Source organism: Grammomys surdaster, unplaced genomic scaffold (genome assembly GCF_004785775.1).
Source record: "Grammomys surdaster isolate TR1022 unplaced genomic scaffold, NIH_TR_1.0 127, whole genome shotgun sequence".
Lineage (NCBI taxonomy): Eukaryota > Metazoa > Chordata > Mammalia > Rodentia > Muridae > Grammomys > Grammomys surdaster.
Genome location: NW_021604585.1, coordinates 2,194,982 through 2,209,731, shown reverse-complemented (window position 1 = coordinate 2,209,731; position 14,750 = coordinate 2,194,982). Strand labels below are relative to the sequence as shown.

General features: G+C 39.8%; 1 protein-coding gene across 2 annotated transcripts in view; it reads right to left on the bottom strand.

Annotated features, from left to right (window-relative positions):
* Pcnx4 (pecanex 4) overlaps nt 1-14,750 on the bottom strand; it is a 43,523-nt gene that overhangs the window by 3,389 nt on the left and 25,384 nt on the right. For both annotated transcript variants that reach the window (XR_003714134.1, XM_028789264.1), the window contains exons 7-10: nt 10,962-11,325; nt 9,431-9,534; nt 5,492-6,522; nt 4,616-4,802 (exon numbers count right to left, since the gene is read on the bottom strand). Coding sequence is in view for 1 of the 2 variants with exons in the window: in XM_028789264.1 (XP_028645097.1) it covers nt 4,616-4,802; nt 5,492-6,522; nt 9,431-9,534; nt 10,962-11,325 (1,686 nt within the window). In the remaining variant the exon portion in view is untranslated. The remainder of the gene's footprint in view (nt 1-4,615; nt 4,803-5,491; nt 6,523-9,430; nt 9,535-10,961; nt 11,326-14,750) is intronic.

Below are 14,750 nucleotides of genomic sequence, written 5' to 3'. Positions count from 1 at the left end.
CCCTCCCTCCCTCCCTCCCTCCCTCCCTCTCCCTCCTTCCCTCCCTCTCTCCTTTCTTCCTTGCTTCTTTCTTTTCTTTCTTTCTCTTTCTGACACAGTTCACATGTAGTCAGGATCAATGAGAATTTGATACAGCCATGAATAACCCTCAACTGCTTATCCTCCTGCCTATACCTTCTGAGTGCTGGAATGAACAGTCCTGTTACCTTGCCTGGTTTATGTGGAACCAGGAAGAGAACCTATGGCTTCAAGCATCCTATGTAAGCACACTAGCAACTGAACTATATCCTAGCATCAAGATTTCCCCTAAAATGTTCATTTTTCTTTTTTTTTTGTGATTTGATGTTTTTCTTGCATGTATGTCTGTACACAGTGTCTGAGAAGGCCAGAAGAGGGTGTTGGATCTGGGATTAGAGTTCCAGATGGTTGAGAGGCATCGTGTGGGTTCCAGGAATGGAATCTTGGTCCACTGGGAAAGAAGACAAGTCTCTTAACTATTGCTCCAGCCCTTAAACCTTATGTTTTTAATGATGCAGCTTCATTTGTTTCTTATACTTTTATCATGTCTAAGAACTTATTCATAAGTTCAAGGTCATGAAGATTATTCCCATGTTTTCTTCTAAAATTTACATGGTTTTAGCATTTAGTTCCTTGAAGCAATGGAGGTCAGTTACTTAATATGGTGTTAGCTGAGACCTTTAGTGGGTTCAGCATCTTCCAATAAGAGGAATGTCAGTCCTAAGGCCTGTGAACATGGCCTGTACCGGGGTGGGTACTTTGCAGATGTAACTAAGGACTCTGAGATGACATCATCCTGGATTTATATGGATCTAAGCCAATGTCTGTGTCCTTTTAAAAGAAAGGAACAGGAAAACTCTCCACGACACACAGAAGAAGGCCATGTGGAGATGGAGACTGATCTTACATCACCCCAGCCAAGGAATGCCAGGAGCCAGCAGAAGCAGGGGATTAAGGGAAGAATTCTTCTTCAGAGCCCTCACAGGGAGCATGACCTCCTGACACCCTGACTTCAGACTCCCAGCTCCTGAACTGAGAGCAATAAATTTGATCTTTAAAGTTACCCAGTTTTTAGGGATGAGTGTTTGTAGCAGCCATTGGGGAAATAACATCCATAATCCAGTGTTTCTCTTAACTGTGGACATAATTGTCTCAGTACCATTTGTTGAAAGCAATGGTTTCTCCATTGCATGTTCTTGGCATCCTTGTTGAAAATCAGTTGAACAAGACTTCTTCTTTCCACAGCACCTGGTCCACACGAGTGCACACCTCACATTTATGCACGCCCTCACAGTATGAGATACTGGCACTTTATAAAATACAGTTTGAAATTCACAAATATGAGGTCACCAATTTAAAAAAAAAGGCTTTTCTGGCTATTCTGGGTTCCTTGACATTCCATGACTTTTAGAAAACAATAGGCAGACGACCTTGAATGGGATAGTGTTAGGTTACACACGTTATGTGTGTGGGTGTTATGTGAATGGAATAGTGTTAGGTCTGTAGGTTAATTTGAAGACTATTACCATTTAAAAGATACACACGTTACATGTGGGGGTTATGCCTGCATGTAGGTCTATGTACCACTTGCATGGCTAATGCCCAGGGAACTCAGAAGAGGGCACAGATCCTGAGGAGCTAGAGATGCAGGTGATTGTGAGCCATGTGGGTGGTGGTGGGAAATGAATCCAGGTCCTCTAAAAGAACAGCCTGTGCTTTTATCTTCTGAGCCGTCTTTCTAGTCCCAAGTACTAGAATTTTAATAATACAATTTGATTCACAAACATGGGTATTTCATAAATATGAGTATTTTAATTTATTGATATTTATTTTGATCTTTAATTCCTTCCTTCAACAATGTTTTACAGTTTTCAGAGTACATGTTTCATACTTATAACATTTCTACCTAAGTATTTTATTTATTTATTTTTGAGACAAGCTCTTACTATATAGTCCAGATAATCTGGAATTCACAATCCTTCTGCCTTCTTAGCCTTCTGCAGGTAGGGATTCAAGGCATGAGATATGCCTGGCTTGTATTTTTATTATTTTTAAATACATTTTTTTAAAAAAATTTCATTATGTGTGTGTACACAGATACATGTCTCAGTGTACATATGGAGGTCAGAAGACAACTTTTAGAAGATGATTCTCTTTGACCATGTGTGTTCCGATGCTGGGACCCAGGTCATGAGACATGGTGGCGAGTGCCTTTATCTGCTAAGCCATTTCAATGGCCTTTTATTCTTTTTGATAAGTGGGATTCCCTTATTTTATTTTGGTTTGATCATTTCTGTATAAAATACAAAATATTTTATGTCGATCAACTTTTTATACCATACAATTATCTCAAAGTTTTAAAAATGATTCCTTACATTTTAAACGTAAGATTCTGCCATCTGCAAACAGTGCTCCTTCTTCAGTTCTGAACCGAAGGACACCAGTTTTCTTTTGTCTCACTACTCTGTTGTTATGGCTCAGCTGTTATAGGCCAAGCACAGCGGCACAGGCCTCTAGGCCTTGCAACCTGAGTGACCGAGACAGGATGATTGTGGAACTTAGATATTTATGAATTGCACAACTAGCCTGGGCAGAATGGTGAGACCCTTGTTGAAAGGTGGAGAGAGAAGAGAGGAAAGAAGGGGAGGATAAAGAAGAGAGAGACTGGTCGAGGTTTGTTTTCTCCCTGTTTTAGAAGCTGAGACAGCAGTCAGGGCTCACCATGACAAGGCTGTGGTAAGGGTTCTTTCTGGTTTGTTGAAGGCTGCCTTCTTCTTGTCTTTGTGAGGCGGTATCCAATGCATACAGGAAGTCTAATGTGTCCTTGTGTTGAAATGGCCACTAATCTCATCACATAGCTTAAACATTCAGGATCTCATCAAATCCTTATTACTTCCCAATACACTGAGGCAGAAATTTCCAGCATAGTAAGTACTATTTTGGTAACTATACATTTTTTATATCAAGTTCAATTGCTGCAAAAAATACTTTTACCATGAAAGGGTGCTGAATTTTGTTAAATAAGTTTTTTTCTTTTTATCTACTGAGATAATTATGGGGCTTTTGCTTCTTATTCTGCTGTTACTGTGAATTACATTTTTGGCTTTCTATAAGTTTAACCAATTTATATTCTATTTTGAAACAAAAGCAGTTTTTTTTAAATAAAAGCTGATTTTATAGGTTGCTGGATCAGTTTATTAATATTGTGTTGAGGATTTTTACATCCATAATGATGGGGTTAGTCCTTTGCCCAGTACAGTTTGCCCTTCTGATTTCTCCTGTGTAATTCCTAGAAAACACATTCACCTCTCTAACAAGCCCACAGGTATACTAACTGCATACCTCAGTGTAGCCACAACATGGCTAATGAATCACTTCTTTTGGGGAGTGCTTCAGAGCTCAACTTTTATTTGATTTTTATTTATTATTTATTTTTCTCTGCTTTGCTTCTCCCACAGGGATTATTTCGGAGGCAGTCTGGGACTGGAGATGTAACTTTCACAAGCTGCTCCCTGCCAGACACTCCCACCTCAGGAGACAACACTTCACACTGGGCACAAGGAACTACAGGCCTCTTCAGCTCATCTCTGTCAATGTACAACTTCTATCAAATGAATAGGCAAGCAGGATCAAGGCCCAGATTGCTGGTAGTAGCGTGTCTAAGATAAAGCCTCCCATGAGAAGGGCTGGCCAGAGGGAAACCCATTTCCTTACGGTCTGGAATTTGGCCTCAGTAGTTACAATGGGGAAGAGAATAAGGAATACTGACGTCCTCCGCCCCAGGGAAAATCATCCCTTAACTAGATGCAGAGGAGGAGGGTGAGCCCTGTGTTCTTGGTGCTACCACTCTAATGGAGTTTCTGTCTTGCTGGGAAAGGAGGCAACAAGATGCGCTTCAAAGAGAGATTTCTTGCTGTTTTTCAATAACGGATTTAGTACATTAAAAAAAACCTAATGTTTCTTTATTTGCTATATGCCTTAGCATGGTAATTTAGAAACAATCTTTTCTGTTGGCAGATGCCCCTGAACTCCTTTTGTTCTGCTGTAATGTTATATAGACCTGAAACCCAAAACAGGCTCAAAACAGTCAATTTTTAAATATGTGTTCAATTAAAGATATTTTAAATGAAATATGAGTAAATAGTAGGTGTTTTTTTAAAGGTCCTCAATTTGAAGTCTCTTTGAATTCTCAAAGGTTAGCTAGATTTGATTCAAATGCAGTATATAAGTCAGCAAAAGAAGTATTTACTACTTACAAATTAATTTCTCTTCCTGAGGAGTTAGCACTAAAATGGTAATTCTTACACTTGAACTGGGAATAAAAGCCTGCAGACATTTTGTCACTGTGCTGTGGCAGACTGCATGCACCTCCTCAGGTCAGCTGCTGTACACAGTGCACAGCATGTTCAACTGTTCCTCTTCAGCTGGCAGAAGGAAGTGAAGCCGCTACTCCAAGTTACACTATCTGATAACAGAACCGTGACTTCGCCTTCCTACTGTCATTAACACGTTATCCACAGCTAGAAGGTCACATCATTTGTCAATTCAAATATTCACATCTTCCAGTCTGCAGGGTTTCTGCATGGAAATGCCTTACCATACTAGACTCATATCCCAGGCAGAACAGGCATGGCTTTTCTTCTAGAACTGCTTCCTTCCACTGTTCTTCAGACACTAATCCAATGTACCAGTCCCTCTCATACTCTCTGAGGCAGTTGGTCAGTTCTTTAAAGTCTTCTATTGGACCTAAACTTGCTTTATCAACCATTAGTTTCAGCGTATACCTAAAAAATAGAAACCCAAACAATTTCAGAATATTTAAAAAAAACCTTAGAGATGAAAGCTTTTTATTCGATATTTTTAAGACTTGGAAGTGGAGGTAAGCCACGTGAAGGGGCACAGTGGCCCACAAATGTGACAGAGGCAGAGGCAAGGTAACCAAGTCATCCCTGGTTATCTAGAATGAGCTTGAGGCCGGTCTGGGATCATGTTTCAACAGCTCACCTCCCCTAAAATGAAATCATCCATTTCAGATAAACACACTGAGGGAGATGTAGCTCAGTTGGTAGCGTGCCTGCCTAGCATCACAACAAAGCCCTGGGTTTGACACCCAGCACCTTATAAACTAGGTGGTCCTGGCTCATGCCTGTAACAGCAGCACTCTCTCAAGGTGGAGACAGAACATCCAAGTTCAACCCTCAATATTGACAGAAACAACAAACACAACAACAAAACCCTAAACAAACAAAATGAGGCAAGAATGAAACAGCTGAACTGAAGAAATCAAAAAAAATTAGTCTATTAAAAAATCCTCCACACAAACAAAATAAAAAATGTAGAAGTTAACCTGTTTTCAATACAATACTTACTATAGACCAAGCTTTAAAAAAAAAACCATAAAAGAATCTTCTAGTGATTAAAAAAAAAAAAAACCCAAAACCCAACAACTTGTATACAATCAAAAATGGACTACCTGAACGCTTTCCGAACCAGGCGGAACAGCTCTGGTTTTTCTGAGAGCCAATCCAAGGTGCCAGACCAGGGTAAGCCGCCATTGTAGACTCTTACCAGCTGACCGGGACTAGGCACTCCGTTGTCTATTCCAAATAAACCAATATAACAAGCCATTACTGTATGAACATACAAGTCTTTTAAAGCTTTATCCTTTGCAATTTCTTCTAGGACACATGACTTTTCTTCTGAGTGAAAACATTCCAATTGCCTTAAAACAAACTGGTACCAGTCTTCTGGGAACAAGGGACTCATCTCCATTATTTTGGAACGGGGTGTGCAGTTAGACCTCCATTCTTCAGGTAAACTCAGCAAGCGAGACTGGGAACAACTAAACTCCACAAGAGGAATATATGCCATATCTTCTCGCTGTCCCTTGTCAACAGCAGGGAGTCCCAACATGACCGCGGCGTAAAGATCATTTTTGGTACCTGTGCCTGCAGAATGGTCATCTGCATTCTGGGAATCTACTGACCCTGGAATAGACAAATTTGTACAAGGCAGATCTTTGAACTGAAGTTTTTCTTTTTTGTTTTTAATAGCTGGTTCATCATCAAAAATACTACCATCAGACCAGTCATGGATGGTGTCTGAATTTGAACTGTCAGAGTCTTCCAGGGACTTGGGGCCCGGCGAGCTGATGGAAGCTGGTCGGACCCCTGGTGAGGCTTCTCCCTTATTTTCAGTTTTGTGACTATTTTCCTGTGTACTGGGCCTTTTAGAGCAGTGCTGAATAAGCACCCATACAAGGACCTTAATGAGGTCATCTTTAAATTCCTTCAGGTTTTCAGGAGAATCAATTATTCCAGTTAGGACATTCCTGGCATCAGAATACAGTTTCACAGGCAAGACCGTACATGGCGTCAAGACGTTCTCCAGGTGCTCATTAAGGGAACACACTCGTGGGTGTTCTTGTTGAAAAGCACTTTCAAACACCTCATCAACTCTCTGGGCTTCAGCAGTGTGACAGGATGTTTCCTGCAGTTCTAACCCCTGAAGAGAAAGAGAAGCACTTGGGTTCACAACCGTCTCTTATCAGGGAACAGAGACCAGGCTCATGAGCTGTGGAATCTCATCACACAGACATAGAGAAAGAAAATGCAAACTCTTAAGTCAAAAGCAGCTACCTCTTAAGTGTTCTGTCATCTAACACATTTGATGTTAGGTAAAGAGACTAAAAGGAAGGCTGCTGCAATCTTAAAAGAAATGATAGAAAAACCCACAGAAGCTGGTTAGGACTTACTGTGTCCTACTGCGCCATTCTTTCATAAGACCATCTGCTGTCAAGGATGAATCACACATGAGAAACTCTCAAGTCAGACTTGGTTGGGAGGAGGGGGAGGCAAAACCAGAACTGGTAAGTGTGTTACAATATTTCTGCATTCTTTTCATTCTACTTTATATGAGACTAACAGAATTATTTTAATGTATGGAAGCACCAAAATTTATCAAATCACATTCCTACATTTATTTGATTACTGTCTCTAACTGCAGCATAAGTTTCATAAAGAGCTGTCTTTGGTCCTGACTATCTTCCCAGGGTCTAAGCCGGATAAGCTTTACAAGTAGGTGCGAGTGAATGAGTACGACCCTGTCTCAGTTTTAGACAGGTGCTGATACAGTGCCACAGGCAAATCTGACATGGTGTCCAGACCGTCACCAGGTGCTCATTAAGGGAACTTGTCCCCAGCCCAGCTGAGCTGACAACTAATTCACTGGGAGTGAAGTAGTTTACTCTTCACTATCAGAGCTGGTAACTTACTTATATATAGCACGAAACCACGAGTAACCTTCCTGACCCACTTACAAGTGACTGTTCCACCACGTGCCACATACACCCTCCAGAGAGCTGTCTCCTCTGAGGTTCCTCTTACTTCACAGGAAAAATGACATCTAGAAGCTGAGTGAGGATGAGGTGCTCGACCCTCCATGGGCATCTACACACATCCACTTCTTTCACAACTTAGAGGGGATCAGCTAGCGAGGGCAGAAAGACTTCCCGAGCCCGAGGATAAGCAGGTCTGCGGCAAAACAGTGTCTTCTGGATCTGGTGAAGTTGCTGCTCACAGGAAGCCACGGAGGCTGAGGTCACTTGCACAAGCAGTCAACATCCTAGTGTGCACAGGGGAGGGGAGGCCTGACGATGCCCCATCCCTAATGTAGGGGCTTTTAGCAACTGATTGCTGCCTGAAGAAACAGCTTTCTTCAGGGGTGTGGCCCACTTAGGTTGTCACTGGTCCAGCAGATGGCCCTGCACAGATGCACACTCAGCACACAGGAAGCACTGATGGGACTTAGAGTTATAGCAAAACCAAGACGTGCTTTTGGGGAACTCGATGGGGTTGGGGGTAGCAGAGCCTGGAAGGAGTTGAAGGGTGGAGTGGGTGTGAGTATGACCTAACTGTATTGTCTGCATTATGAAATTACCAAAGAGTTACAAAAAAGTTAGCAAATACATTTATGAAGATTGAATTTTTTAAACTTCAAAGTAATACAAATGTTAGTAAGTCCTAAGCCAGCTGGGTCAAGATAGATAGATAGATAGATAGATAGATAGATAGACAGACAGATAGATAAAGCTTACCAATAAATAGTGTGAAAATCATGAAAGACCATTGAAAGGATTTATGTCACTGGGTAATAGTAAACTGTATGATTTAAAAATGTAATAAAATAAATAAAAATATTCATGATAGTCTGCATGTTCCTTTTCAGACAATTCAAGCAAACTTTAGATGAAGAGTAATGATGCAATAGTATTTTATAGCATACCAATGGTCAACCCTCAGTTCCTGATTGGGAAGCTCCAAAGTGAAACTCGGGCATTTCCATTTGTAGTTAATCCAGGTACACTGAACACTACATTTTGAGAGTCAGAGTTGTAAAAGGGCAGGCAGGCAACATTTTGGTTACAAGTACTCTCATCCAGTCTTTGTTAAAACAAGAATATACCGCCGGGCGGTGGTGGTGCACACCTTTAATCCCAGCACTTGGGAGGCAGAGGCAGGCAGATTTCTGAGTTTGAGGCCAGCCTGGTCTATAGAGTGAGTTCCAGGACAGCCAGGGCTACACAGAGAAACCCTGCCTCGAAAAACCAAAACAAACAAACAAACAAACAAACAAACAAAAAAACAGAGTATCTTATCAACTGCTGCTGTCTGGCTAAGTGGCACAGTTCTGAGAATAAATACTGAGTTATTAGTAAGGTGAAAGTCATTGAAGACCTCAAGAAGTACAAATTTGGGAACAGAGTCACACACCGAAGTAAGGTGAAGCAGAATGGGAAGAATTTAGAATAAACAACTCTAATAGGGCATTTTGCCCTTACAAGAAAGAAGAATGGTGTAGTATGGAGGGTAGTGGTGTGGGAAGATACTTAAGTAAATTGAAATGTTTATGTGATACATGGGAATTTAAGAAATTACCGACTCACTGTTGAGAGACTCAATTAGACATGGATGACAAGAACAGGACTAGGAGATATGGCTGGAGAGACGGCTCAGCGGTTAAGAGCACTGACTGCTCTTCCAGAGGATCCTGATTTGATTCCCAGCATCCACACAGCAGTTCATAACCATCTGTAACCCCAGTTCCAGGGGGTCTGCTGCCCTCTGCTGGCCTCCATAAGTATCAGGCATGTAATCACATATATCGGCAAAACACCCATGTATGTAATAAAATAATAATGCCAATATTAACTAATTTTAAAAAGACCAGAAAAAAATGTAGGTAATTTTGTTACCTAGTCAGCTATCAATAGGTGCTTACCTTTAAAAATCATCATGGATTTTCACTGGCTAAGATCCACTTCTTTCAAATTAAGTTACTGATGTGTACATAACAGGTAAAATTTGACATATGCTCTATAAAAACTACTGGAGGAGTTTTAAGTGGTACTGACCTTAACATTAATGCAACAGTAAGTGTAGCCACACTCTAGAACCATAATCCATATTAAACGATCTTCAAAACGGCCCAGGTAATGAGAGCCAGGTAGGAGAAGACCTAAAAGAAATTTAAAACAGGAGAGAAGAAAAAGAAGGAAAGAAAGAAGGAAGGAAAGAAAGAAAGAGAGAGAGAGAGAGAGGGAGGGAGGGAGGGAGGGAGGGAGGGAGGGAGGGAGGGAGGAAGGAAGGAAGGAAGGAAGGAAGGAAGGAAAAGAAATAACTTTTCGGCTTGTTTTGTTCTGTGAATATTTAAAATTAAACATCTATAACCTAATTTCAACGACTTTGCCCATCATTAGGTCTGACGAGTACCCACTGCATATCATGAGGTATTACGTCTGAGGCTATGTTTGTCAGAAAAATCACCAAGTGGAGACTTGAATAAAATGCTAAATATGCATGAAGCCAACCTCACGCTGATGTAAACGATAAACACAGAAGTCTTTTATGGTTTTGAGATTTTTATATAGTCTATATCAATTTGCAACATAAATTTTTAAAACTTAGGTCTCTCAACATAGAACCTATGGACTTGCTCATGTTGACTGCAACCGGCTCAAGTTCTTTCAAAGCATTAGAATTCACTATATGACTACAGTTGATTTTGAGTATTCCTTTTCTGGCCGGGAAATAATCTAGGTATTTCCATTTTTTCGCTATTAAAAATAGCACTTTTTGGGCTGGAGAGATGGCTCAACAGTTAAGAGCACTGATTGTTCTTCCAGAGGTCCTGAGTTCAATTCCCAGCAACCACATGATGGCTCACAATCATCTGTAATGGGATCTGATGCCCTCTTCTGGTGTGTCTGATCATAGTAACTGTGTACTCACATTCATAAAATAAATAAATCTTTAAAAAATAGCACTTTTCTCTGTGTGTGTGTAAGTCTCCTTAATCAACATGTGGCACAGATGAGTTAACTCAGCAGGACTGGCCACCACCCTCTGAAATGTCTGCCTACAAGGGATTCCCCAAGTGGGCACCTGTGGAGAGTCTCTCCCGGCCCTCAGCATCTGCACAGACAGTACCCCCACTTTCCTGTCAAGGTCTCTGTCCTGGGATGTGCCAGGCAGGGGTCCACATGAGCAGCTGCTCTCCCACTTTAGGGGTGGAACCTACTGAACTGACTTGACAGAAATTTGTTTTAAGTTCATGAAAAATATGAGCAGAAAGATTTTTCCGTTTCAATGGTGAGCCTGCCAACTGAATTTTTTTTTTAAAAAAAGTTTTCCTTTTTAAACTGTCAAATCACTCTATGGAAATTCTCTTTAAGTATGTTTATTTTATAATTTTATCTCCAAATAAGCAGTAGAGATATAATTCTATTTCATGTTTAGTCTCTGGCTATATATCAAAGTACTGGAATCTGTTTTATGGTTGAATACAAAGGACCTTCTGTTTTCTTCCTTTTTTTTTCTTTTTTTCTTTTTTCTTGTACCTCAAATATATCAGAAAGAATTTTTTAAGTACAGCTTACCACTCACCTAAACTTCCAGCTGCCATTGCAGTCTGCAGTGCCGAAGTTAACCTGGGGACCATCTGGTGGTAGAACACTGTGTCTGTGCACACACAAGCTGCAGTGCCCACTGCTCCTGGCCAGCTCTGAATGGGACGAGGAAACCCCACCAAGAAAACAGGAAGTGTGAAGAGGGGCAGTAGAGGAGATGACAGTAGTGTTGAAAAAACTATAATAACCAGCACGAAGGGAGCGAATACGGTGTTGAGTATACACAGAGTAGTAGTTGTTTTTCTGTGCTGTTTTTTTTCTGTCCACAATGCCAAAAGTACAGTCACAGCAAACTGTAACTTAGTGAAGAACTGAATCAAACGATCTCGTATGATACCAATCTGTGGATACACAAAAATGATTATTTATCTTAACGAATGTCTTATGAATTTCAGAAAATCGCATAAGAAAAAAACCTCACATAATGATTCTAGTACCGCCTCAGTATTTTGAGGGAACACCCCCAGCATGTATTTCCTTGTTATAATCGAGAAACTCGGTTTGTTGGTTTGATGTTTTCAGGAAGGATCTTATGTAACCTTGGCTGGCCTCAAACTTGCTATGTAGTTGAAGATGCCCTTGGACTCCTGACACTTGGCCTCTACCTCCTAAGGGCGTGGGAGCACAGACCCCTGCTTGCAGTGGCAGGTTCCGGCATGCTTGGGATCTTCCGTGTCAACTCGACCAAGTGGGCTATGCTCTCAACCCAAGTTTGGTGTCTCTAACAAGTAAGTTTCACTACACCACTTAAATGTTATAGGTAAACAATCACAAGCTATTAAATAGATGACTCGGATAAACTCTAGGAAAACACATTTATGAAGCTAACTGAAGAAAAAATTAGACTGATAACAAAAGATTGAATTAGACTACATTAAATTAACTAAGATTAAATTAGTATTTTTATATTTGAAGTATAGGTTTGTTAGGGAGACTTAATTTCTAAAATGTAGTATAATGATTAAAATTTATAACAGTATTATGTGTTCAGTTAAGTACTATTTTATGTTACTATCTTTTCTTTTTTCAATTAATTTTTTTCTTAGACAATTTCATATATACATACATATAATGCATTCTGATTATATCCCACAATCCTCTCCGATCTTCTCCCCTTTCAATGCACCTCCATTTCCTACAAATCCTTCCCTCATTCATGACTTTTGGTTTTGAAACCTATTGAGTTTAATCAGAGGCATATACGTGACACTGAGGTGGAACTGTCCACTGGAGTCTGGTGGGCTTACCGGTAGGTACAAAACTGAAAATAATGACTCCCTCAAACTACTCATACGGAACAGCTGAGATTTGGATGCCTTCAATATTAAAAATACTATAACATTTAAATATTAATGTAAATATAAAATGTTAGTATTTTATATAAAACACAAAAATATATTTTATATAAAACACTTAAATATAAATGTTACATATAAAATATAAAGATTACTATAAAATATAAACACCAAAATATTAATATTTACTAGATATTATAAAATATTAGGGATGATCAATACCAGTCCTTTACCAATCAATAACATCTCTTTCAGAGAATGTAAGTATATGGAATACTTTTTAATTCATTTTAGGTGGTCCTGGAATATAAACAAGACATTATCACAGGGAAAGCAAACTGTAAATATACATACACACATGGCTTATACACACATCTTTTTTTTTTTTTTTTTTTTTTTTTGGTTTTTCGAGACAGGGTTTCTCTGTATAGCCCTGGCTGTCCTGGAGCTCGCTCTGTAGACCAGGCTGGCCTCGAACTCAGAAATCCTCCTGCCTCTGTCTCCCAAGTGCTGTGATTAAAGGCGTGCGCCACCACTGCCCAGCTTATACACACATCTTGAAGATAGAGATGACAGGTTAGGTATTAGGCAACTTAATCTCACATCATATAAAAGATATTGGCTGCATGACCAAGTAGGATTTAGGAATATAAAGCTGGTTTAACAATACATCACACTATGGTAAGAAACACAGAAAAAAAATTGACAAATTCTAGCATCCTTCATGTCAAAAATACTTACTTACAATGAAGGTCACTTTACAAGATCTATGCAGAATGTCTAATGATAAAAGATTGACATGTTGAAGGTTGAACACTTTCCTCATGAAATGCCTGCCTCTTCAACTGAACATTTTCCTGCCTCTCAACCCGAAACAAAACAAAACAAAACAGCAGCAGCAACGTCACTGCAAGATGGCACTTGACACACAGAGAACACCATGGGAGGAGTGGTCCGAGGGGGACTGGGGAAGCTTCCCTGGCTGACAGGACAGATGGCAGAGGTGGTAAGTTGAGGAAGATCAGGGCATCCTCCCAGTTCTGACTGGTGGGCAACCAGGTGCTTCCTTATTTATACGGGTTTCACAGAATAAAGACAGATGAATGGTTATTTAAGAGGTAGAGATTATGTGTTTGATTTTTCATTACATGTCCATGGTTACAAGTTCAGTTACAACTAGAAAATATAAATAGAACCAATTTTATTCTTATTATCCTACAATGTATGGTACAACTTATCCTACAACTCCAATGTAAAGAATCTAAAGAATATCTACTCCAAAACAAACACAGTTATTATATGACAGCCTGCTTTTAGGCTGGCAGTGTTTGTAGTTTTAAAATACTCCAGACAAACAGAAAATATCTGAACCAGTCCTTTTGTGAGTCACAAATACTAGTACCTAACTTCTTTTACTATATGTTTCATTATCTATACTATAAAGTAGGAAAAGTTTATTTTATTCAACCTATCTTATTTACTGAGTTCTATCTAGGGGTGTGCCCTGTATGACCTCCTATCTTTACACGACATTTTCAGAGAGTACTAAGCCTATAATAAAAAGAGACCTTGAATCTGTGACCTATCCTCCTGCTCAGGCAGGGTTTGTCAATTGTCACTGCACCAATCACACTGATTGAGTTAGCTCAGGGGCAGAAACCCCAAGAAAATTCCTGGAGGAATGGCCTCATTTAGCTATGTGACTCTCGCCGTTTCCGTTGGATATGGCTGTGCCATGTGGTCATAATAGAAATGTCAAGAAACAAGTGGCGACGAGAATGTGGAATAGCTGGAGAGATCTCATCTATTGCTAACAGCGCATTTCCAAAATGGTAGTCAGAAGCCTGAAGCCAGAAATGTAGATTACTGTATGACCAAATTTCTTTGTACACACCTATCATTCCTCCCTCCCTCTCTGCCCCACCACCATGGGAAATGAAAAAAAAACATGTCCATAAAAAAATATGTGCACAAATGTTCACAGTAATCTTTTTGTCAACATTGAAAAGCATAAACCTAAATACCATCTAATGAGTGCATGAACCAAGCAGTACATGGACACACTGAAATATTATTTGACAACAACAAAGACGTGCTGATACATGCTATGTGAATAAACCTGGAGAACAAAAAAATATTAAGAAGTTGAAGAAAAAAAGATAAAAAGGACCACACATTCTATGATGCTACTTGGGTAAGTCATCCATAAGATGCAAGTTCATAGAGAGAGAGAGTAAGTAAGTGGAGGCTGGTCTGGAACAGATACAGACGATGGGGAGGGAGGGTGGAGAGTGGCCATTAATGTATACATACGGAATGTTGAAGATGTCCTAAGGTTACATCTCAATGATAGCTGCACTATTCTGAACATATACCACTGAATAAAAAGCCTTCAAATGGATATTTGATTGTGGGTTAAAACAAAACAAAACAAAACAAAACAAAACAAAACAAAACAAAACAAAACAAAA